The 22418-nt window shown below is 51.5% G+C and overlaps 1 protein-coding gene across 5 annotated transcripts in view; it reads left to right on the top strand.

The window, feature by feature from the left end:
- The window catches only part of CABIN1 (calcineurin binding protein 1), a 153550-nt gene that overhangs the window by 60713 nt on the left and 70419 nt on the right, over nucleotides 1-22418 (top strand). For all 5 annotated transcript variants that reach the window (XM_030336043.1, XM_030336046.1, XM_030336045.1 and 2 more), the window contains 3 exons: nucleotides 5345-5605; nucleotides 9001-9152; nucleotides 10862-11040. In XM_030336043.1, coding sequence (XP_030191903.1) covers nucleotides 5345-5605; nucleotides 9001-9152; nucleotides 10862-11040 — 592 coding nt within the window. The remainder of the gene's footprint in view (nucleotides 1-5344; nucleotides 5606-9000; nucleotides 9153-10861; nucleotides 11041-22418) is intronic.

The raw sequence follows: 22418 nt of genomic DNA, 5'->3' as shown, positions 1-22418 counted from the left end.
TACTTCAAAGAGGTAACAGCTCTTTGTTGCTTTTACTGATTTTATATGAAAGTGAGGTGTCCTTGGTGTTAAAAATTCAATTGGTATGGAAAAGCATAAATGAAGGGTGCCTGGGTGGCTCAATTGGTTGAGCATCCGACTTCAGCTCAGGTCATGATCTCATAGTTTGTGAGTTCAAGCCCTGCATTGGGCTGTCTGCTGTCAGCTCAGAGCCTGCTTCGGATCCTCTGTCCCCCTCTCTCTCTGTCCCTCCCCTGGTTATTCTCTCTCTCCCTCTCTCTCTCAAAATAAATAAGTAAACTTAAAAAGCATAAATGAGAATGTAATAATGACATAAATGTCACCCCTTTTGTATGTGGGTGACATCCCTACCCAACAGCACAGAGAAGAAGGGGAGGGGCTGCTGTCAGCACTAGCAAAGGGTCACGATGTGAATCCACTTACGGTGGGGCTCAGTTACCCTGGTAAAGGTGTGATTGGGACTTTATCTTAGTAATTAAATAATAATGAAAATAACTCCTAAGTCTTATGTTACTAGGGCTTTGGTGATCACAAGGATGTATTAATTCTTCAAACGAACCAAGAATGATTGAGTTTGGTTGGTTTGAGGGGAGCTTAATCTTCTAATAGTTTATGATAGCACGCTATGACGCTCCTTCACCTTGGCAGCCTAAATTTCGACAACTACTTTTGCAGAAATACTTGAGAGCTATTTCCCTCTCCCAGGATTCTCTGACATCTTTGTGCCTTAGAAGCGTGTGTTGCGGTCTCTTCCTTGACCAGCAGTCCTCCCTTTGGGCAGTTGTCATCCATGTTAATTGTGCCTGGTGCTCATGTGCAAAGGCTTTGCCCACATTACTTTCATCAGCTTCATGAAATCCCGCATCTTTTGCAAAGTCCCACCTCTTTTGCAAAATTTGCAGTTTAACTTTGCAATAGGTGTGCATTATACCATCAGACTTGATGTGAAAATCAGCAAGAGACAGACTACAAAACTAATGAAGTGAGCTGGCAGGGATGGACCTTAGTGAAAATGCTGGGTGGATGTGCTATAAGAGCACAGGCTCATCTGAATGTTCCCCTGCTGTGATGACTGTTGTCACCCTGTGTCGACAGCCATGGGGGCCTCGGATTTCTCACACAAAGTCCTGCTGGACATCGGTGTGCTGTGCGATACACTTTGGGAAAGCCTTAAAAAGGCTACCCTTCTGTTTCCACACATTTCCCAGTCTCTGCACAGCACCCACACTTGACGAGGGTAAGCTGGAAGCACCATCTGGGGCTACTGTTCAGGAATGCCAGTGACCTCACCTCCTTCCCATGAGCTCTGGGTGTCACTGCCCCCTGAGCCCAGGACAGTTGTCTCAGGGTTCCAGACTCTGGGCACCTTGGCCCTAAGGTTTTTCCCTCTCTTTCTCTGCTCAAGTAGGTCAGCAAGGACAGTAGCTTCCACACCTGACTGGGGATCAGAACCTCTTTCGGGGGGGTTGGAGGGGGTGGGGAGCTGTTAAAAGGCTGCATCAGGGACTCATAGTCAAAAGCTGCACTTTAACAGGGTCCCTGGGTGGTTTACATGCAGCATCCAGGGGATAGGCCTGGCACCAGTGGCAGAGGACACAGGTGGAGGGAAGGGCAGCGTGGCCACGAGGGACCCTGCTAACCAGCTGATCAGAGACAGGTGTCGGGTTCTGTGACTGGGCCAAACCCTGGAAGAAAACGGGGGAGAGAAGAGCAGCATGACCCTTGTTTAACACTTATAGAAACCCCTCTTCAATTATACGAAGAAACACCTTCTTTAAAACAATTGGCAATAGTAAAGACAAAGCTAAAACCTTTTTGTCCCACCCCCTCATTTCACTCCTGCTTCAGAGCAACCTATAGTTTATCTTTCCAGACTTAAAAAAAAAAAAAATACGGTTATTTATGTATACATGTACTCCTAGAAAGAATGCCATGATTTATCTGTTCTTTCCTCTAGCCTAAATGCTGTCATGCTGTGTATGGCATCGAGCTTCCTTTTCACTCAGCACCATGTTGAGCTCTTCCCATGCCATGCAGCCCTATTTCTTGGTGACTGCCCTGCGCAAGGGCCCCTCCCTCCCTTCTGTTATTACTGCAGTGGCCGCAGGGCTGAGCAGGCTGGGAAATGGATCCTGGCAGTACGAGGAGCACCGACTATTATCCTCTACTGGGACTCACTGGGGTGGGTGGAGCACGGACCTTGGGATTCTGTCTCTAATCCTCCATCAGTGATGCCCAGTGGGATTTAGCAGAATAGAGGTTTTCCAGGAAGTAAATATGAGGAGAAGTCAGAATTCCTTTTCTGCCATTGGCACTTGAGGGTTTCATTTGTAGAGCTCCCCTAGAGGAGGGAACTTGTGGCTCCCCTAGGAAGGGGCAGGAAGGGCAGAGAGTGGGCGACAGACAGGAGACACAGGTTGACTCCCTGCACACCTCTTCCCTTTGCTTGTTCTTTCTCCTGCATAGCTCACAGCCTCTGTGGTTGAACTCCATTCGGATCCAGTCGAAGCCATTGGCCCAGGTATCGCAGGGCCTGAAACTGGGCTGCCAGGCCATCTTCCCAGAATGTAAGGTGGTGGCAGGAGAGATGGAAATCCACTAGGCATGCAGGTGTCTCAGCAGACAGGGAAGGAAGGAGGTTTTGCATTGTTGTCCAGGGTGAACACTGCCTCGCAGCGCTGCCCTATGCCTCCTGTTTTTTTTTCCATCGCTGGCAAGGCAGTTTCCTACTATGAAGTATGTCATGGGGACACAGCCCCTTCCTTGGTTGCTAGAGCTATGTTTGGGTTTCTTGTGTCTGATCAGATGAGCCGTAGGGCATGTGTTAATAGCTATATAAGCTGCTGTGTTCTTCAGCTTCTGCCTGCAAACTTGCCAAAGGTGTCTGTTTTAGGAAAACCAGTGCTTTCCCTTATTGTCCATTCTCAGGCAAGGGCAGTGGCTTTGGAGCCAGAACCTTCTGTGTGTCCTGAGGGAGGAACTTGATGTTTCTGCTGTGGTTTTGGTTGTAATTGGGCTGACCATTCCTCGTGTATGGCAGTATTGTATGAACTGATATCTCCTTAGTCCCTCTTATGGGCTGGCCCTGGGCCAGGGACCCTGGCCATGGGGTGAATGAGGTGCCACAGCAGAGGGTGCACGTCTCGCTCTTGGATGGAGAGGAGGTGTGAGGGTGTCTGGCAGAGCTCTGGAACATGCTGGATCCTCAGTGGCCATCCCTCCTGTTCTGTCTGAAGTGTTCTGACTGGCACAGCTACAAAAGACAGGAACTCTGGTAGCATGTGCTTTATGTGGGGCAGGGAGGGTGTTGGCCTCTTGGTGGGGATCTATGTGGTGCTAGGTGTCAGTTTAGATGGGGCTCTTCACAGTTGCCCTTCCTGTCTCAGTAGGTGGCTGTATGACCTTCAGTGGCAGAGCTGGGTGGGCAGAAGGCTAGTGACTTGGTTAAGGCCACGTAGTTACAGAGCAGTCATAACAAGACTCCACTGAAGTGTTTGCCTTATACTTAGATCTGCTACAGAATCTAATTTTGGAGGGGTATGATGGAGCCACTTGGCTTGTGCTGTGTTCTGGTCCTACACTGTGGTTCTTTCTATCATATCTCACTCATTGATGGTCTCTTTTCTTTTTCATTTTATTTATTTTTAGAGAGAAAGAGTGCTAGCATGGGAGAGGGGCAGAGGGGGAGAGAGAGAGAGAGAGAGAGAGAGAGAGAGAGAGAGAGAGAATCTTAAGCAGACTCCATGCTCAGTGTGGAGCCCTATGCGGGGCTTGATCTCATGACCTGGGATCATGGCCTGAGCCGAAATCAAGAGTCAGATGCTCAACTGACTGAGCCACCCAGGTGCCCCCCCGTTGATGGTCTCATGATTCTTAGGCGGTAATTTTCTTTCTTTTCTTTTTTTTTTTTTTTTTTTAAGCTTATTTATTTATTTTGAGAGAGACAGAGCAAGCTGGGGAAGGGCAGAGAGAGAGAGAGAGAGAGGAGGAGAAAAGAGTCCCAAGCAGGCTCCACGCTGTCAACACAAAGCCTTATATGGGGCTCAAACTCATGAACTGTGAGATCGTGACCTGAGCCAAAACCAAGAGTTGAACACTTAACCAACTGAGGCACCCAGGCATCCCTAGGTGGTAATTTTCTTTCCCAGGAAGTGTTGCAGAGCACTGGGGTAGCACCAGTCTGCTTTGTGTTGGCCCCAGGGCTATTGCTGCAGTGGGGCATGGGTACTGCTCTCACAGGCTGCAGGCAGAGCCTGGTGCCTGCAGCCTCTCCCTTCCTCTGGTCCCCGAGATGAGACTAGAAGAGGTCGCAGCCTCCCTGCCTCTGAGCGAGAGCCATGGAGATGAGGGCCCAGAGAGCTGCGGTGCTGGGAACAGCTGCCCCTGTGGCCCCACACAGTCAGGGTTTCTTCCAGCTCCTAGCCCAGGAGTTCTGGGATGAAGGGATGCACATACTTGATGGCTGACATCTCACGTCAGTGACACCTAGGTGCTGGCCCATAGCCCTCATACAGGGACTAGAAAAAATTGGAAAGCATCTTAGAGGTTGATCTTCTGTCCTAGCTGTTTCCACCTTTTGGTGTGTGAGAGGGTGGCTGGAGGCACAGCTCCAAGGCAGTGGGTCTTGGGTGGGGCTTAGGAATCTACCCTTTTGTAAGGTCCTTCTGGAAGGGTGCAGAGGACAGGGTGGGAAGTCCCATGGTACCCCAGGGGTGCACATCCTCTTCAGTGCTGTGTTGCTAGGTGTTGGGGGTGTACATCGTGTCTAGCTCTGCTTGCCCACCCTAGTGAGCAGGTGAGAAAAGTGCTCACCGCGTGTAGGTGAGGGGGCTCATCTCAGAACATTGGCACTGGCTCTCGGTGTTCTCGGCCGCTGTTGGCCTGGCTTTCCTGGCAGCCCCAGCCTGATGCTGTCTCCCCTTCCCAGGCACAGGCCCTCACTGCAACCACAGTGAGGGTTGTAGTTGGGACCTTGAGAAGGGGGTCAGTAGGTACTTCATAATCTACTAAACTGTGTCCTTCAGGGTGTGCTGGGGGGAAATAAAAGAAAGGACACTGGAGTTGACATGAGGTGACCTGGTTTCAGTCCAGCTCTGTGCCTTACTTGATGTGTACTTTGGTGTGGGGGGCGGGGGGCGTCCCTAGGCCTCTCCACACTGTCCTCAGCTATGAAATGGTGATAACACTTCTGTGTCTCAGGGTCGTTGACAGGATGATAAATTTCGCAAGGAAGGCAGCAGGGCTTCCCTATGGGATAAGGCATGATCTTGTGCAGGTTCAGACCGTGGGCTAAGCCCAGCCTCGTCTCGTGGTCTCATTCCAGATGGAGGGCCGGCGCGATAGCATGCTGGAGACAGCCAGGCACTGTTTCACGTCGGCGGCCCGCTGTGAGGGCGACGGTGATGAGGAAGAGTGGCTCATCCACTACATGCTGGGCAAGGTCGCCGAGAAGCAGCAGCAGCCTCCCGCTGTTTACCTGCTGCACTACAGACAGGCTGGCCACTACTTGCACGAAGAGGCTGCCCGCTACCCCAAGAAGATCCACTACCACAACCCACCTGAGTTGGCCATGGAGGCCCTGGAGGTGACACTGTGCTGGCCGAGGGCAGGGAAGCAGGGCAGGGGTGGGCCAGTCTCTCTGTCTCCCTGGGGATGGGGCATGAGGTCCCAGTGACTCCCATGCAACCCGCTGGAAACTTCTCTGTGTTCAGCAGCTTTGTGTGCAATTAAATTAAAGCGGCCTTTCCTCTCTCTTTTAAGGAGTGCTTACTATCCTTTCTGGGAGAGGAGTGTCTTATTTGTATCTCCCAGAAGAAAATCATCTTTCTTCCTTAGCACATGTAGGTTCCAAGAACCTGACTCAGTGATGACAACAGTGCAGCACAGCATCTCCCAGTGCCCAGGGCATCCACATTGCAGGGTGGCAGGAGAAGGCTAGGTGCCCTTGTCCCTGGCGAGGCCATAGGGTATGCCCAGAGCACCCAGCTTGGCAGGACAGGGCCAAGGGAGTAGCCTGTTTTCTTGACCCCAGACTTGGGTCTTGCGCTGCTCCTCAAGAGAAGAGCAGTTGTTTACAGCTCAGATTTGCTTTTACGATATCTGGAACACACAACTCCACACTCTCCCCGATGCTCAGGGCAGTCCTGTGAGGCAGGCTGGGAGGCTGCAGCCAGCACATTTTGTAGGGAGGAAACTAAGCACACGGGTGAGGATCCAGATATACTTGGCCTGGCCCAGGACTTGCTGCTTCCAGAGCACTTTAGCTTTGCCCTTTCTGAGGCTGCGTGCCCAGTGCCTGCCAGTCCCATGTGCCCAGCAAGCTTCTTGGAGTTTGGGGTAGAATCTGCTTGTTTATTATGCCTTGTCTGCCTTTATATACTTTTTTTCTGATTATAAAATTAACACACATTCATGGTTAAAATATATATAAGAATCAAACGTTCGGAAGTGTTTAAATTAAAAAAAATTTTTTTTAATATTTATTTTTTTAGAGAGAGAGAGAGAGAGCTGGGGAGGGGCAGAGAGAGAGAGAGAGAGAGAGAGAGAGAGAGAGACAGAAAATCCAAAGCAGGTTCCACGCCATCAACACAAAGCCAACATAGGGCTCAAGCTCATGAACCATGATCATGAGATTATGACCTTAGCCGAAGTTGGACACTCAACCAACCGAGCCACCCAGGTGCCTGTCAAACATTCAGGAGTGTTTAAAATAAAAAGCTAAAGTCCCCAGTGATCCTATCCTCTTAACCCAATAATCCCTATTAACAGTCTGGGCATGTATTTATCTTTCTAGATTTTTCCCCTATTGACATATAGATACGTAGTAACATTTTCATACCATTTTGCAACTGGCATTTTTTTTTAAGTTTATTTATTTATTTTGAGAGAGAGAGAGAGAGCAGGAGAGTGAGAGTGCATAGAGGAAGGGCAGAGCGAGAGAGGGGGAGAGAGAGAATCCCAAGCAGGCCCCGCACTGTCAGTGTGGAGCCCAATGCAGGGTGCACTTCTCTTCCACTTCTTCCTCAACAGGGTACAGGCAGGGCCTGCTCTTGCATGCATATCAGGGAGCACTTACGGGGGATTTTCAAGGGTGATTTAGTGTTGCATCCACAGTGTCCTGTGGCCCTGAAAGGTTATACTGATCAATTAGCATGTCTGTTTTCCCTCAACCATGTTAGTATTCTCTTTCCAATATTTGCTTGTGTGAACAAGCAGAAAAGTCTCATTTTTAAAAATTTGCCTTTGAAAAATGATGCCTGCTGAGTGGTTGACAGCCGCTTTTCAGGGACCATCTTCATAGGGTTCATGATAAAGTGTAGTTCACTTTCGTACTGAGCACGTCTTCAGCAGCTTCCTGGTTGCCATCATTCCCAGCCCCAAGCCCCATGTCCTTCCCACTACAGCTCTTTCATGCTTTCCACTCGGGCTGAGAAGGCTGAGACCTAGAGGACTAGTGTGACTTGCCCTAAGTTATTCAGCAGCAGAAGAGAAGGGCGGTTGGGGCCAGATCCCCTGCACCCAGGGCCCTCGTGCAGCACCCAACCCGTGTGCGGGAGGTAGCCCAGCCCTCAGGAAAACGACAACTGTGTTTTTCTTCCACGGTGTTTCTTTGACTTTTGGCTTCTGCTGCTGCCTCATAGAACCAATGAGCAGGCAGGATGGTGTGCCTGTGGGGTCCAGGGACTTAACAGGTAAGGAACTGAGGCCCAGAACACCATGCCGGCTCTCAGGAGAACAGGCATTCAGCTGCAACCTGTGGATATCTTACTTTAAAAGTGACATTTCTCTTAAGACTTTAACCCTGCCCTGGTGAAAACTCACCTCTGCTGTTGAGCCCGGATTCAAAATACTGAACCTGCCACTTGGTTAAACTTTGCCAATTGAATACTTTGTGCTCTTCCGGCAGGGCCACCTGGGCATGTGTGTGTGCCCAGAGGTTTTCTATGCCTAAAAACGGAGTTGCTCGGGTTAATTACTTGGGGCCACAGGCGGGCTAGCGGTGGAGAGGCTCTGGGTGTGGGCCCCTCTGTCCAGGATGCCCTCTTGAGAATGCTGCCTGGGCCATACCCCCTGGCAATCTCACCTGCATGGTCCTTGGCAGCCTCTCTTGAGAACCACCTCTGCGTGAGAGAGGCTGGTTAATCAGGGTCTGCAGCCACAGGGTTTCCCAGCCTTCGTAACACTCCTTGTGCCACCTGTGGGAGTCTGCCACAGGCAGGAGCTCACACTGCACCCACAGGTGGATGCGAAAGTCAGGCCAAGTGACCTGTAGAGGTGTCTGTGTCTGATGTGGCATTTACTTGGGAGCAGTAGAGGGCAGGGCGGACCAGAGTTTAACGTGGCCCTGGCCTTTCCTGGTTGTGGGGATTTGGGCATCTTACCTCAGACATTTGTAAGTGGAGGATTGTGGTGAGAACTTAAGGAAGTGAAGAAAAGCACAGGGCCCTGAATGATGCGGCGTGCCTTCTTCCCCTCACCCTGTACCTCCTGGGCAAGCTTCTCTAGGCCTACAGCACCCAGCTTGCCCAGGTGCAGGCACACAGACAGAAATCAACTGCTCTGCACCTCAGAAATCAACTGTTCTCACTCAGGAGTCCGGAGTGTGGTGGGAGACGGGTGTGGAGACTCACTTTGTATGGGCGCCAGGAGAGGGGCACACAGTGGGTGGCAGGGGCTGTGGTGGGAGGAGATGCCCACTGAGCAGAGGTGAGGGTTGTTATTCTCATTATCTTACCACCACTTGGCCTGCATCACTGGCTAAACATTTAAGCTAGAATACTGAGAGTTTGTGTCCATTTTAACTGTCAGAGCTTGCTTTGAATGAGTTATGGGTTGGCTGGTTTAAAAGCGAATGAAAAAAGGCAGTGTGTGGTGGTCTGTCTCCTTGGTCAGTGGCCCTTTTCCAGTGTGGCTGATTGGCCTGTGGAACGGACCTAAGCAACTGGGAAGGCTGCTCACACCCAAGTATGATTCTCCTAGGTGTACTTCCGGCTCCACGCTTCCATCTTGAAGCTCCTGGGGAAGCCCGACTCTGGGGTCAGTGCAGAGGTCCTGGTCAACTTCATGAAGGAGGCTGCAGAAGGACCCTTTGCCAGGGGCGAGGAGAAGAACACGCCCAAAGCTTCAGAGAAGTGAGTAGCACCTCTTCACCTAGCAGCTTATCCCATGTGTACCCTGATGGCTCATTTACAGCAAGGTGGCATTTGGGGGGTTACTGCTGAGTAAACCGGAGCTCACTGAGTCTCTGGAACTCATCTGGAGACTCCTGGTTGCTGGACTAAGGTATTTCTGTTGAATCTGAGAAGGAGAGGCTGAGTGTGCAATCCCATATCACCTCACGCTGGGGCCATGCCCGGGGCCACCCCATCCTCAGGGGCAGGCCCTAAGGAGAAGCCAGCTCCTCCCCATCGCCACTGGGGCACAGCTCTGTCCTATGCAGAACACTGTAGGAAAGCAGTTTTCATGTTGCAGACTCTTACTCCTGGGTCCTTTTCCAGGGCCTATACCAAGAGTGGGGGCCTTGTGAGGACCTGTCTGCTGCCTGTTCTCCCAAGAAACAGGAAAGGGCATCAGAGGCGTGGACTCTTCCTGTAGTTCCAGAGAGCATGAGGATGCTAGGGCCCTGGTATGGTCCCCTCACTGGGTGGAGAGGACCCTTGGGCCTTCCCTTGATTGTGGCCCAGACTTCTTTTACCCTGGTGTCCACATCTCGGAGCTTCAGCTCAGCTTGCCTCATCTCTGTGCCCCTCCCTGCCTGGCTGGGCACTGTGCAGGGCTCAGCCCAGTGCCAGAGAGACCTGTGCCCAGGCTCTGACCTTGAGGCCCATTGTCTTATAGGAGAGATGGGCATGCATGTGACAGGTCACCCAGGTGGATACAGTGTGCTCTAGAAATTATAGATGTGCATTTTTTAGTCGCAAAGGGCCCCCAAGGTACAATGATGTTCTCTTTTATTGATCATAACTCTTTTAAAAAATTTTTTTAATTATACAAATAATACATGGATATATTCTAGTTATGGAAAATTTTGGCAATATATGAACATATAGGCTAAAATTTGACAAATCCCCTTTCCTCCCCAGAATTAACCATTATTCATGTATTTTCTCAAACAATTAGCTGTGCATTTATGTACACTTACATTTACATGTACAATTGTAGGGTTTCTTTTATTTTATAAAAACAAACTACTGAAGGTGTTATGCTCGAGTTTACATTCCCCTGAGAAAGGGGCTGGGACCAAAACCATAGAGATGGTACCCCATTCACTCCATTCTTTCTAGTGGCTACCCATAGTCTCTGCTACATGTTATTCCATAGCATGGGTGTATCATGTTTTCTATAGCTATTTCGATGGAACATTTCAGGTGTTTCTGACTTTTTTGTTCAACAGTAGATATCCTCGTACACATGAGAGCTTGCAGTAAATCCAGATGTTTTCTCTGTCTGCATCTTACCGAGAATTAAATCTACCAAGCCTCAGGCATCACATGGAAGGGTGCTGACTTGGTGTGGAAGGGTGTGGGGTGGGTGCTTCCGAGGAAGGGCCTGTCAGCTCCCCTGTAGTCTCCCTGGGGCCTGAGATGGCTGGGCGGTGGCCTTTCGGGGCTGGAGCCCAAGGGGATGCCATGGGGGCAGTTTCTTCAGCAGCTGAAGAGACACCAGCCAGAGGAGCAGGTCACCTGAGGTGTGTGGGAGCAGTGGGCCCTAGGAAGGGCAGAGGAAGCCCGTGAAGATGGTGTGGGGTTCAGCAGTCAGGAAGGATTGTCTCAGACCAGCACACGTCCCATTCCAGTGGGATGTGGAGATTCTGACCTGCACCCCAACCATCTTCCCACAGAGAGAAGGCCTGCCTGGTGGATGAGGACTCCCACTCTTCAGCTGGGACACTGCCGGGCCCCGGAGCCTCCCTCCCCTCCTCCTCTGGCCCAGGTCTGACATCCCCACCTTACACAGCTACTCCGATTGACCACGATTACGTCAAATGTAAAAAACCCCACCAGCAGGCGACGCCGGACGGTACAGTCCCTGTTCTCCCTACTGCCAGCCCAGGGCGGCACGCCAATCAAGGGGGAGGGTGCTTCGGGTGATGATTCGCTTTGTTTTGGTGAGGGGGGGTGCTGGGTCTGGGGTGACACGGGCAATGTTGCGGCTGTTCATTAACCTCATGGCCTCACGGTGATTCTGTGCTTCCAAAACATGCTCAGGGTCGCCACCTGCCAGCTGGCCCACCTGGGGGCTGGGAAGGGGCAGGGAAGGCTAAGGTATCTCACAGCTATGAGCCTGCATCTTCCCACCTCAGGAATGGGGATGTGGCAGGAAAGACCGTGGACTAGCTGTTGGGGTCTGCAGGCTGCTTGGAGCGGCCTCCGTGCAATCAGTCCAGTGGCGCTGGCATTGTGCCTGCCTTATTACAGCACATCCTCTGATAGCCGTGGGAGGACTGTGACTGGTGCTGAGTCTGTCACCCCTGGGAGTGCAGACGGGGTGGTGGAGTCCGCTGGGACCGCATACGAGGCCATCCCACACGGGATATGGCAGGTGGCGACCCTTGAACCACATTTCTTACTAACATTAGGAGGCTCGCATGCTGACCTCGTAGCTTGATTTTTTCATGTTCTCCTCACCTTTACAGTGATAAGCTGTGATAAAGTATTTGCTGGAATGAACCAAATTGGTGGATTGAGAGGGCGTTAAGGTGGAACCCTGGGGAAGCAATGACAATGCCAACAGACAAGCAGGCCTTCGCTCACACGCCGCTGATTGCATCAGGCTGTGGGGAAGTGGGCCTTGCCCTACCTTCCCCCGGGCATGGGACACCCCTTGCCCATCGCATGGGTTCCTGGAGTGTAAGATGTTGTGGGTGAGAAGAGCGTGAGAGCAGGTTTAGAGAAGTGCTGAAGGAAGATGGGCAGCGCCCCACCGCCCCCTCTGGGCCAGGATTTGGAGATAGGAGAGGAGAGGAGACTGGCAGTGCCCCCTCCTGGATTCTGCTTGGCCTGTGAGAAGGGTACGGGGAGGGTGTGGAGAGAGAGGTTGCTGATCTGAGTGCATCTGAATGCCTGCTGCTGCGTGGCTCCATCACCTCCCTGTGCCCCAGAGGGCGGATTCAGTCCTGCACATGGCCTGAAGCCAGGTCCCTCCCCGTCTTACTTAACTCGGGTTCAACAGGAAAACTACCCTGTTCCCAACCTTTTACTCTTGAAAATATTGAGAAAACACACTGGATATCAATCCTTGCTCTGCAAATTAGTTTCTGCCAGGTACTCCTGTGAAGATTTAGCATCATGCCAGCTTTTGTGAGAGAGGAACGCCTCTCATTGCTGTCCACAGGCCTGTGGCCGGCACCTCTCCCAGCATTGCAGGTTTGAGCTGAGCTTGGCTAGCAGGAACTGTGCTTGGCCCTATGAGTGCACAGAGCTGCAGGTAGCTCCCCTGGTGTGGGCACACCCCAGAAGCAAAGAGGAAAGGAGGCAGAAAGGGACCATGATGCTGCCTGGCACCGCTGCCCAGCTGTCCCATGTTGGTGCGCACATGTGCACATGGAGCTGCAGGGAAGTCGAGTGCTGGGGACAGGCACTGGGGTGACATGGCTTGAATGCCAACATAATGGTTATTTGCTCTGGGAGTTTGCAGAGGGAGCCATTCAGATAGGCTCAAATATAGTTTCAGTGGTTGTGCATTTTTTTAATGATTGAAAAAAAAATACTTTTTTAAAAGTGATTTCTGTCAACAATGTGGAATCATGGCCCACCTTTGCCCAGTCCCAGCCCAAAGTGCTAGGAAGCCCTGCACTGGCCATGCTGTGCTCTGCACGGGCCTGGCTGCATGGTGCTTTCAGAACTCTTGCCCTCCTCACCTCAGAAAGAAAGCAGTGTCTGCAACAGGAAAATATTTGGGCCCTATCTTAGAATGTTAAAGTGGCCCATTCAGCTGTTACACTAGCTCATAGGGAAAGGCCCTGGCTCTGGCGGAAGCAGCAGATTGCTGATGTCAGGCTGGTGGCCTCAAGGCCTGCACTGCCCACCTCTGCTGCCTCCTGTGACCCAGCCAGGCTGGCCTGCTAGCCCTGGGAGGAGAACGTGTGGCCCCACACTTTCCACACAACTCTTCAGCCTGAGACCAGCCATGGCTCTCCTGTTGTGGGAGGACAGGGCATTAGTGCTCACTCCAGGCCATAACTGAGCCCTTCTACAGGAAGGCTGATGGGTGCTTCTAGCCCTGGTGCACACGAAGAGAAGCAGTTCAGGGACCCGCTTGAGGTAAGACAGGGAAGTTGGAGTCAGGGAGATCTGCATTTCAGTCCCAGCCTCACTGCTACCTTGCGTGGCCACCTTGGGTAAGGGACTTGACTCTGAGCCGGTTTCTTCACCTGGTGAACAGGAGTAACGTTTTTCTCATGAGTATTAAAGGAAGGTGCTTGCACAGTGTAACCACATCCTAGACGCAGAAATCCCCAGGTCATCAGAGCTGGCACAAAGGGCCATGTAGCACTGCATAGCAGGAGGAGCCCGCGTCTGGGACCTGTCATCCTCAGTTTGCACCCTGTCTCTCTCAGGCCAGTTGTGTGGCTTTGGAAGAGGGACAGGCAGTGTCCTTGGAAGCAGTGGCCTCTGAGCAGGGCTGGGCCTTTGGGTTTCTGGGCCCAAGTCTCCTGTATCCTGGAGCCTGTTAGAGGCTAACTTGTTATCAGCTAGACAGGGAGCCAGGCATCAGGACTTCCCTAAGGTATGGTTAGGATACCCTACCTTTGAGCTGCCCTTCTACTTTTGTATACCTGAGCTTCAAAATCAAAAATCAGCTAGAGTCAATTCTTATTTGCTGTAAATTTTTAGAAGAGATTTAGAAAAAATAGCTCCAGATTTTATGTAGGTAACTCAACATTTGATAATGGCTTCTTAGAAGAAACCTTCTTTGCTCTCTTGACTGGTCCCATCTGCACCCTTGTGCCATCCTGCACTAGGGTTAGAAGCTTCCAGCAGCCTATCCACAGCTCTGGCTAAAAGGTACTCTGGGATTGGCCCTTGAGTTGCTCTGAGACTCCATCATTGTCAGATATGAAAGCTAGCCCTTCTTGGGGTGGCTGAGAGTGTGCCCATAGCTGACCTGAAGAGGGGCCCTCTGGCCAAGCTGAGAGAGAGAGAGAAGGAAGCAGCCCTGCCTGACCACTCTTCCCAGCCTGCCTTATTTCTCCCGTCCATTTTGGGATTTGTCTCAGTGCTGAAATCCTTAGTGTTGATGTTTCCTGACAAGGTAAAGGAGTCGTAGGGAGTACATTGTGACCCTCAAGGGGCTCACAATGATTGCTGTTTACTCATGTTCAAACGTAGCATAATGAGATTTCTGAACAAATTTTATACCCTTCCCCAGCATGGAGTGTGTGAACACGTGTGTGAGTAACTGTGCCCCGTGTCATATCAGTGTGTGCTTGCTCTGGGCTGGGCCCTGGGAGAGGTGCCTGTGGTCCCGCCCTTATAGCTGCCTTGCTTGGCGATTGTTCCTGTTTCCCTGGGAGGAAGCCAAGCTGAGGGCAATTGGACACTCTTCTAGGGCTGCTGGTAGCTGGGGTGAAGCTGAGGGAGAATTGGGGGGGGTCTAAGGTTCCTTCCACCCCAGGCCAGAGGAGGCTAACACTGGGAAGGTCCTGTGCTCGCTGACCTGATGGAGACTGGATCTGTGTGCATTTCCCTGCTTTGTTTGTTGGAAGTTTGTCGGTAGCAGGGCCTATGGAGCAGGGCTGTTACGGGACACCTTGGTCCATAACTTGGCCCAGCTCAGCCAGCCTTTGGGATGTGTACATAGTGGCTCTCTTGGACTGCCAAGACCCTTGCTGTCTGCCTGCCCTGCTCCATGTTACCCGAGAATCTCGGAGCCAAGAATCTCGGAGCCAGAAAGGGCCTCAGAAAGCAGAGGTCTTGCCCTGTGGTCAGTCTGAGGCTGAGCCTTCTGTGGGGTTCTTCAGCCAGCCCATGGCCATGCCTATCTAGTGCCCATTAGCATTGTGCTGGGTGCATGGGACAATTCTGGTGCCTGTTGCAGGTTCTGGGGAAGGCAAGTGTGAAGCTGTGGATCAACTGAGTGTCAGGGTGCAACTGAAACCACCCCAAAGAGATCTGGCCTGGCTTTGGTGGATAGGAGGCCTTCCTGAGGAGGCAAAGCTTAGCCAAGGCCCAAGGGTGTGTCAGTGTTTACTACGAAGGGTGGAAAGAGCACAAGCTGGGGGTCAGAAGAGCGGGAGCTGTGGAGGCTGGTGTTCATGGTTGCGGGATGCCCATCTGGCCCCTCTTACAGCACGAACAGAGCCTGCCCTGAGCCCCAGGTTGTAGGGTATGGGCCACGTGGGAGCCCAGGGTGCCCTGTGCAAGTTCCCATGTGACCATCCGTCCTCACCCACCATACTGTCACTGTTTGTGTCGTGTGCCATCTGTGCTCATCCTCGCCTGCTCACCCACACTGCCTCCACCAATATTGCCCGTGCTGCCCCTAACCCTGACCACACTCTGTTCTCCAGGCTTTGTCTTTCTGCTTGCACTGTCACGGCTCGCTTCAAGGGACAGCGCAGACCGCATGCTTAGTCCTCAGTCCGGCTCCCTGCTTCCCCTGTGACCAGGAGCTCCTCCACATCGCTGGTCCTGTGATTTGGATAGTGTGTGTTTGATGTGCTTGGCTTCTGCCCACAGCCCATGTTCTCAGTTCTGGCCAGATGCAGCAGTGGCTTCCTCCCACTGCCCGTTGGCCTGGCAGGTGGCTCAGTCCTGTATTTCCATTGTTTTGTTCTTTCTGGTTTTAAAAAAGTAACAAAGGCAACAGACTCTAAGATACCAAGTTATCTTTAGAAGGACAAATGTGTAAAAATGTACATTGTGTACAGTAGCCAAGATGCTCTGAGGTGGGCCCTGTGTGTGCAGTCCACGGTGTCCAGGCTTGGGGCAGGGGGCTGCATGTGGCATCAGTCCTCACCAGCCTCCCTTCCCAGGGTCAAGGAGAGGTCAGCTCACGGTAGGCAAGCTATATGCTGTGAACAGATGTTTTCAATGTGGGACAGGCTCCTAGTGGCACTTAGGTTGTCCTGCGTGTGCCCTGCAAGGTGGGGACTGATGTTGGGGCAGGGAGGGAGGCTGTCAGAGGGCAGAGCCAGTCACCTTTGTTCTCCTCTCCATTCTTAACTTTTAAGAAACCTCTCCAGGCTGTAGCTGGTCATGGTATATGTTGAGTGCCTGCTATGTGCTGGGCAGGAAGAAGGCCCACGAGGAAAGCCAACACGGGCACCCTGATTCCCGCTGCCTGGTTGGATCTGTGTGTCCCTAGGTGGTGTCTTGGGGCAGCAGTTGGTGCCATGAGAAGGTGCCATGAGCTAACTGTGGGGCCTGGTGGGTTGGGAGGACTTCCTGGAGGAGGTAGTCCTCCAGAGAGGCCTGCAGGGCCGTTTCAGGTGAGGGACATTGGGAGCAAAGACATGGAGGTTGGAGGGCCCACAGCGTTTGGACTGAGGTCACTGGGGTGGACAGAAGAGAGACCTTACAGGGAGAGAGCTTGGGAAACCAGCTGGGTCCGAGATAGGGGCACAGGGGCTCTTTGTGACAGAGTGATGCATGGTGAGGGTTACACAGTGAAAGCTGCACATGAAGACAAGTCTTCTCCCAGCTCTGAGCATGAGCCTCAGAGGCCCAGAGTGGTGACGCCGCTGTCTGAGCACGGCCATGGTGATACTCTTGTGCCTGCCTGTTGCCTCAGTATGTCTGCCTCCTTTTCAAGGGCCCTCGTGTTTCTGGTGTCTCTTCTCTTGGGCATCTGTCCAGGCTCCTTGGCCTGCCAGAGGGTGTCCCTCCCTTACAGCTAGCCTGGCTTCCGGTGGATGTGTTCTTTCCTGGTGGTCATCAGGGACCCACTGGGGCAGGGTTTGTCCAGCTGAGAGATTGCTCAAAATATTGATTCCCCCCAAGTTTACTGTTCTTAGAAACCTGTTCTTTCTAGTTGGCAGAACATTTGTGATCTTTTCAGGGTTCGCTAGTCAGAGTTGCTGCAGATTTTGATGATACAACCACATCTTTCCCCTCAAACTTTCATTGAACTGAACTGGTGGAATAAGTGGTTGTGAGCTATTTCTAGTTCTAACTGCTGGAGCAGGTAGAGAAAATGTACCAGGAAGCTTGTGTCTTGTAAGCAAAGAGCTCTTTTGGGTTGGCCTGGAAATCCTACGAATGTTCAAGGGATTTGAACTGAGTCAAACCTGAACAAAAAACTCCAAATTCTTGCAATACAGTCTGCTCTCACACTCCTTGGAACGGACAGCCTTTCTGTCACCAAGCCAGGTCCCTTTCCTTCTGCATCCGCAGCTGTCGTTCCTTTGCAGTTGGCTCTGCAGGTCACACCTCAGAAGTGGAGGGTGTCATCAGCAGTGGCTGGCAGATGAACATCCCTCTAAAGACTCGGGGGGAGGGGCTGGGGTGGCCCAGAGGCATAGGTGTGAAACATTCCAGTGATTAACAGTAGGAGAGTGAAATATTTATAATTTTGCCACAAATATTAATTAGTGTGAGCAGGTTTTGTGTGGGCAGACTTTCAAAAGAACATTCTGAAGCAGAGCAGAGGTAGCCTGTAGAGCCTGTCCACTATCGCGTCTTCTTTCTTATTGATGTCTAGGCAGCTCCTGAAGGAAACCAGGAACCTGGCCTGTGGGCAGTCCCTGGAGTCCCATTTAGGTACATGCTTCCCTGGAAGGCCATCCTGCCCAGCCCTGTGGGAAGTCTGGCTCTTCACCTGAGTCTGGGTCTCTTGTGCAGAAGAGCTTCCCTTCTCTCTCCTGTCCTGCCTCAGGACCAGGAGCCCAGGAAAACCCCCAGCCCAGGCCAGTCTGCAGAACTTACAGGAGGTGGCCAAAGCAGGGAGCCAGCTAGTTCTGCCTGGCCCTGCCCTCTCCCTCTGGCTCTGCTCCAGCAGGCAGGTGAGAGAAGGGAGGGCCGTCGTTGCCTTCAGGCTTGGCAGCCTTTGCCTGCAGAGCACCGGCAGACCCACCTGGTTCTCTGAGCATCAGGACAGGCCAGCACCCTGGGGGTGTCCTACAGTGCCCAGCCTATACGTGGGCCTCTAGGATGTGGAGGAAGCACCCCTGGCCATCAGTGCACAGTTACACAAAGCCGTACGTCAGCTCATTTGGACCCTTGGCCCACAGTGTCCCAGATAAGGAATGTGCTATCCATAGACAGCTTCGTGGAGAAGGTGGGACTATGGCCAGACCTGGAAGGAAGCTCTGTTCACTGCCAATGGAAGCCGAGTACTCTCCAAGCCAGAACTGCCCCACCTCTTCCACACATACGGGCTCCCCACATCCCTTTATCAGGGCACACTGCTAGTCTCTGGGCACACAGAGCAGAGACAGAGCAGAGCACAGCGGTGCTTGAGCCTGTGCTGAATTCGGCTGGCCAGGAGGCAGTCAGGATGTGCTTAGGTGGACTGGGCTTTGCCCAGAGGCATTGTCTGCCCAGGAGATAGAGTCATTCTTTAAGAGATTTTCATTGTTTTCTTTCACCCTGTTGGTGTAAAAGAAATGAATTTAGTTTTCTTTTAATCTGACTTGCTTCTTGGTGCAAAGTTCTCGGTTGCTTCCTAGTATTCAAACTCAGGATGATTGTATTTTATTTTTTTTAATTTTTTTTTTAATTTTAATTTTTGTTTAATGTTTGTTTATTTTTGAGACAGAGAGAGACAGAGCATGAATGGGGGAGGGTCAGAGAGAGAGGGAGACACAGAATCCGAAGCAGGCTCCAGGCTCTGAGCTGTCAGCACAGAGCCTGACGCGGGGCTCGAACTCATGGACCATGAGATCATGACCTGAGCCGAAGTCGGACGCTTAACCGACTGAGCCACCCAGGCGCCCCTCAGGATGATTTTAAATAGCTTTGTGCCTACCCTCTTTGAAAGGATTAGAGAAGAACTTGGCCCTGGACTCTCATTTACAGTGATGTGCCCATCCTCTGTTTCCTAGACTTGCATCTCTCTCAGGGTTGGGCAGGAACATTAGCCATGCCCTTGCTTCACAGGCCTGGTGAGTAGGGGGGGGTCACAGCTCCAGCCAGGGCACCTCAGTGTGCAGAGCCCCTGCCTCTCCAGCTCTGAGCTGCAGGGAGGCACTGCAGAACTGTGGTGGCTCATGGCAGTTTCTAGACTTATTTCACTACCCCCCGACCATCAGCCTTCCTCGGGGCTCCTTAGGTGCTCATTCATGATCACCCCTGGGGTAAGGGCTTGTCCAGAATCGCCACGGTGCCGCCCCCCCCCCCAACCCCCCAGGGCTGATATTGGCTTTTTCTCTCCATCCTTTCAGAGGACAGGCTGTTCTGGGTTCTTGTGTGTATATCTGAGAGGCTTGGGGCGGGAGGCCTGGTCACAGTCCCTGTGCTTACATGCGTCCTGCTCCTTGGCTGTGGCTGTTGTTGCTGTGGATGTTATTTTGTTTTTCTTTTCATTTTTTTATTTAAAAATAATTTCTTTTTAACATTTATTTATTTTTGAGAGACAGAGCATCAGTGGGGGAGGGGCAGAGAAGAAGAAGGGAGACACAATCCGAAGCAGGCTGCAGACTGAGCAAGCTGTCAGCACAGAGCCTGACGCGGGGCTCGAACCCACAAACTGTGAGATCATGACCTGAGCCGAAGTGAGATGCTCAACTGACTGAGCCACCCAGGCACCCCATGTTTTATTTATTTATTTATTTTTAAGTTTTTTTAATGTTTATTTGAGAGACAGAGAGTGAGTGGGGGAGGACAGAGAGAGAGAGAGAGAGAGAGAGAGAGAGAGAGAGAGAGAGAGAATCCAAAGCAGGCTCCAGGCTCTGAGCTGTCAGCACAGAGCCCGACGCGAGGTCCGAACTTGTGAGATCATGCCCTGAGCCAAAGTCAGACGCTCAACCAGCTAAGCCACCCAGGCGCCTCTATTTTATTTATTTTTTAATGTTTATTTACTTATTTAGGGAGAGAGAGTGGGGAGTGGGGGAGGGGCAGAAGGAGCGAGAATCCTAAGCAGGCTCTACATTGTCAGCCCAGAGCCCGACATGGGACTCAATCCCATGAACCTTGAGATCATGACTTGAGCCGAGATCAAGAGTTGGATGCTTAACTGACTGAGCCACCCAGGCAACCCCGCTGTGGATGTTATTTTAAAGAGTCTCAGTAGAGGCTCTACCTGCTAATATTTGCTCCCAGAGGAGCAAACACCCCTGAAGCCCAGTGCGGTCTTTTTTGCCCACACCATTCTTAGGGCAGTCTGCTGCCTTCCCTGCTCACTCTGGTGCATGAGAGGTTCCCTCACTAGGCAGCATCAGGAGGGTATTAGCACGTTGGGAGTAAATATCCGTTTGCTTAAGCCAATCCTCGGTTTTTGTAATAATCACAACTGAGATTCCAGCAAATTAGCGATTCTTTAGGCCCAAAGCCCAACAGCTTATGAGTGCATGAGCTCATCAGGCAGCAAGCCAGTTCTCGTGAGATCTTCCTGGCTAGGCCCGCTTCCCGGATGCTTGCCACATGGTGCGCTGCTCAGCCATGCAGTGACTACAGCTGCTCTGGATGCTGGTGGAAAGCACCTCTCCTGGCCTATCAGAAGGACTTCATCACTGCAGGAGCATGGCCCACCAACTTGTCCGAGCCATTGGTGTTCTCTTTGTCAGGGCCAGAGTAAATGCTGCACTGCAGGATGGGTCACTGGGCTGTCACACCTGTGTGCCAGGCACTGGGATGTGGAGGCCTCCATGGGGATCCTATTTGTTTGTTGGGAACAGAGCAGAGAGAACGTGCCAAACATATTGCGAGGCCTGGAGCAGCCCAAGTATGCAGATCTGGGGTTGGAATGTGAGTCTGAGACTCCCGATTTCTGAGCTCCTGCAGTGACCCCGTATGACCTCTGGAGCCAAGGGTCCGCTTTCCACATAGACAGCAAATGGGCTGCCCCTGCCATTTCTCTGAGAGAAGTGATCTCTTCACACTGGGGAATTGGGTTTGGGACCTCTCATGAGGGCAGCAGACCTGCCGGTAATCCCCATTCAGTGCTCACAGAGCCTTGGGGTCTGGCCTTGCAAGTCAGGAAAGCCCCTCACTAAGTGTGAGGCAGAGGGGTCCAGTCAGGTCCCTGCTCCCCCAGCAGTGAGACGCAGAGCTTCTGTGTTGGTCGCTGAAGGGTCTCACATACACTTCATGTCCCAGTTTCTACTGCTCCGCCAGCCCAGCTGTGACTGATACCTACCGTTACTGGGCAGCGGACATTGCAAAGGCAGCTAAGGAGGAAGGGCTGCGGCAGGCTCTGTGCGGCTGCCTGAGAGGTCCCTGTCTCCAAACCCTGCTCTATGATCAGACGTGGGTGAGGAGGCTGGAACAGCACAGCTGCCTTTGGAAGCACAGGCCTAATTCCATGTTCCTCTGTGCAGGCAGGACTGCTGTGGACGACCCTGTCATGTCAGTGTATAAGAAGCGATTACCACCCCATCGACATGGTGCTACTCAGGTGTGATCTTCAGCCTGGCATAAGCAGAACCCTTTGCAATGCAGAGCAAAATCTCTGTAATGTCAAGTTTGAGACGTTACTAAAACAATCGGTCCAGGTTCTCTGAAATAATACTATTGGTCATTGAGCTGATATTTTGGAACACTTATTGGGTATCAGGCCCTATTTCAAGCACTTTACATGTACTAATGTATTTAATCCTCATAATTCTGTGAAGTGGGCTTTTGTAATATCACAGTTTTACACAGGAGGAAATTGAAATGTAAAGAAATTGTGGCAATTGCATAGTCTCTCCAGCCTAGTAAGTGACTGAGTAGGATTTAAACTTAGGCAGCCTGGATCTCCCAGAGTCCAGGCCTTTGATTTTGTTGAAACAACTTCAAGTATTGTTACAAGTTTGTTTGCCCACCAGGCTGCTCATGTCTGCCCTCCCAATGGGCTGCCGGTATTTGAGGTAGTTGAGCAAAGAGTTAGAGGGTTTTGGAGGCCATGTCTGCCTCTCTCCCTGTGTCCCCAGAAGCTCCTATGCCATGGACCTCTCTGAAAGGATGTGTGGTTGCAGTTCATAGGTGGGCAAGGGACTTAACCTGTTCAAGGTCACATAACTAGTGAGTGGCACTAAGAGGAACTTGAACTTGGCTCTCTTGATTCCTATTTCATTGAGTTTCATCCTTCAGATACACAAAGTTAAAGACTAAGTTTTATTTTTTAAGGTTGCATTTTGTCTCTATTAATGGCTTATTATTTATACCTTCTTAAAAAAATGTAGTGACTGCCTTAGGCTTAACAAAATACATGTTTAAGTCATCACAGCCCACCTTCAAATGATACTATACTACTTCATGGGCAGTGAAAGAACCAAGAACCTCCCATTTTTTATACCCTTGTTTTCATTCATTTTA

Source organism: Lynx canadensis, chromosome D3 (assembly GCF_007474595.2).
Source record: "Lynx canadensis isolate LIC74 chromosome D3, mLynCan4.pri.v2, whole genome shotgun sequence".
Classification (NCBI taxonomy): Eukaryota; Metazoa; Chordata; class Mammalia; order Carnivora; family Felidae; genus Lynx; species Lynx canadensis.
This window is presented reverse-complemented; position numbering and strand designations above follow the sequence as displayed.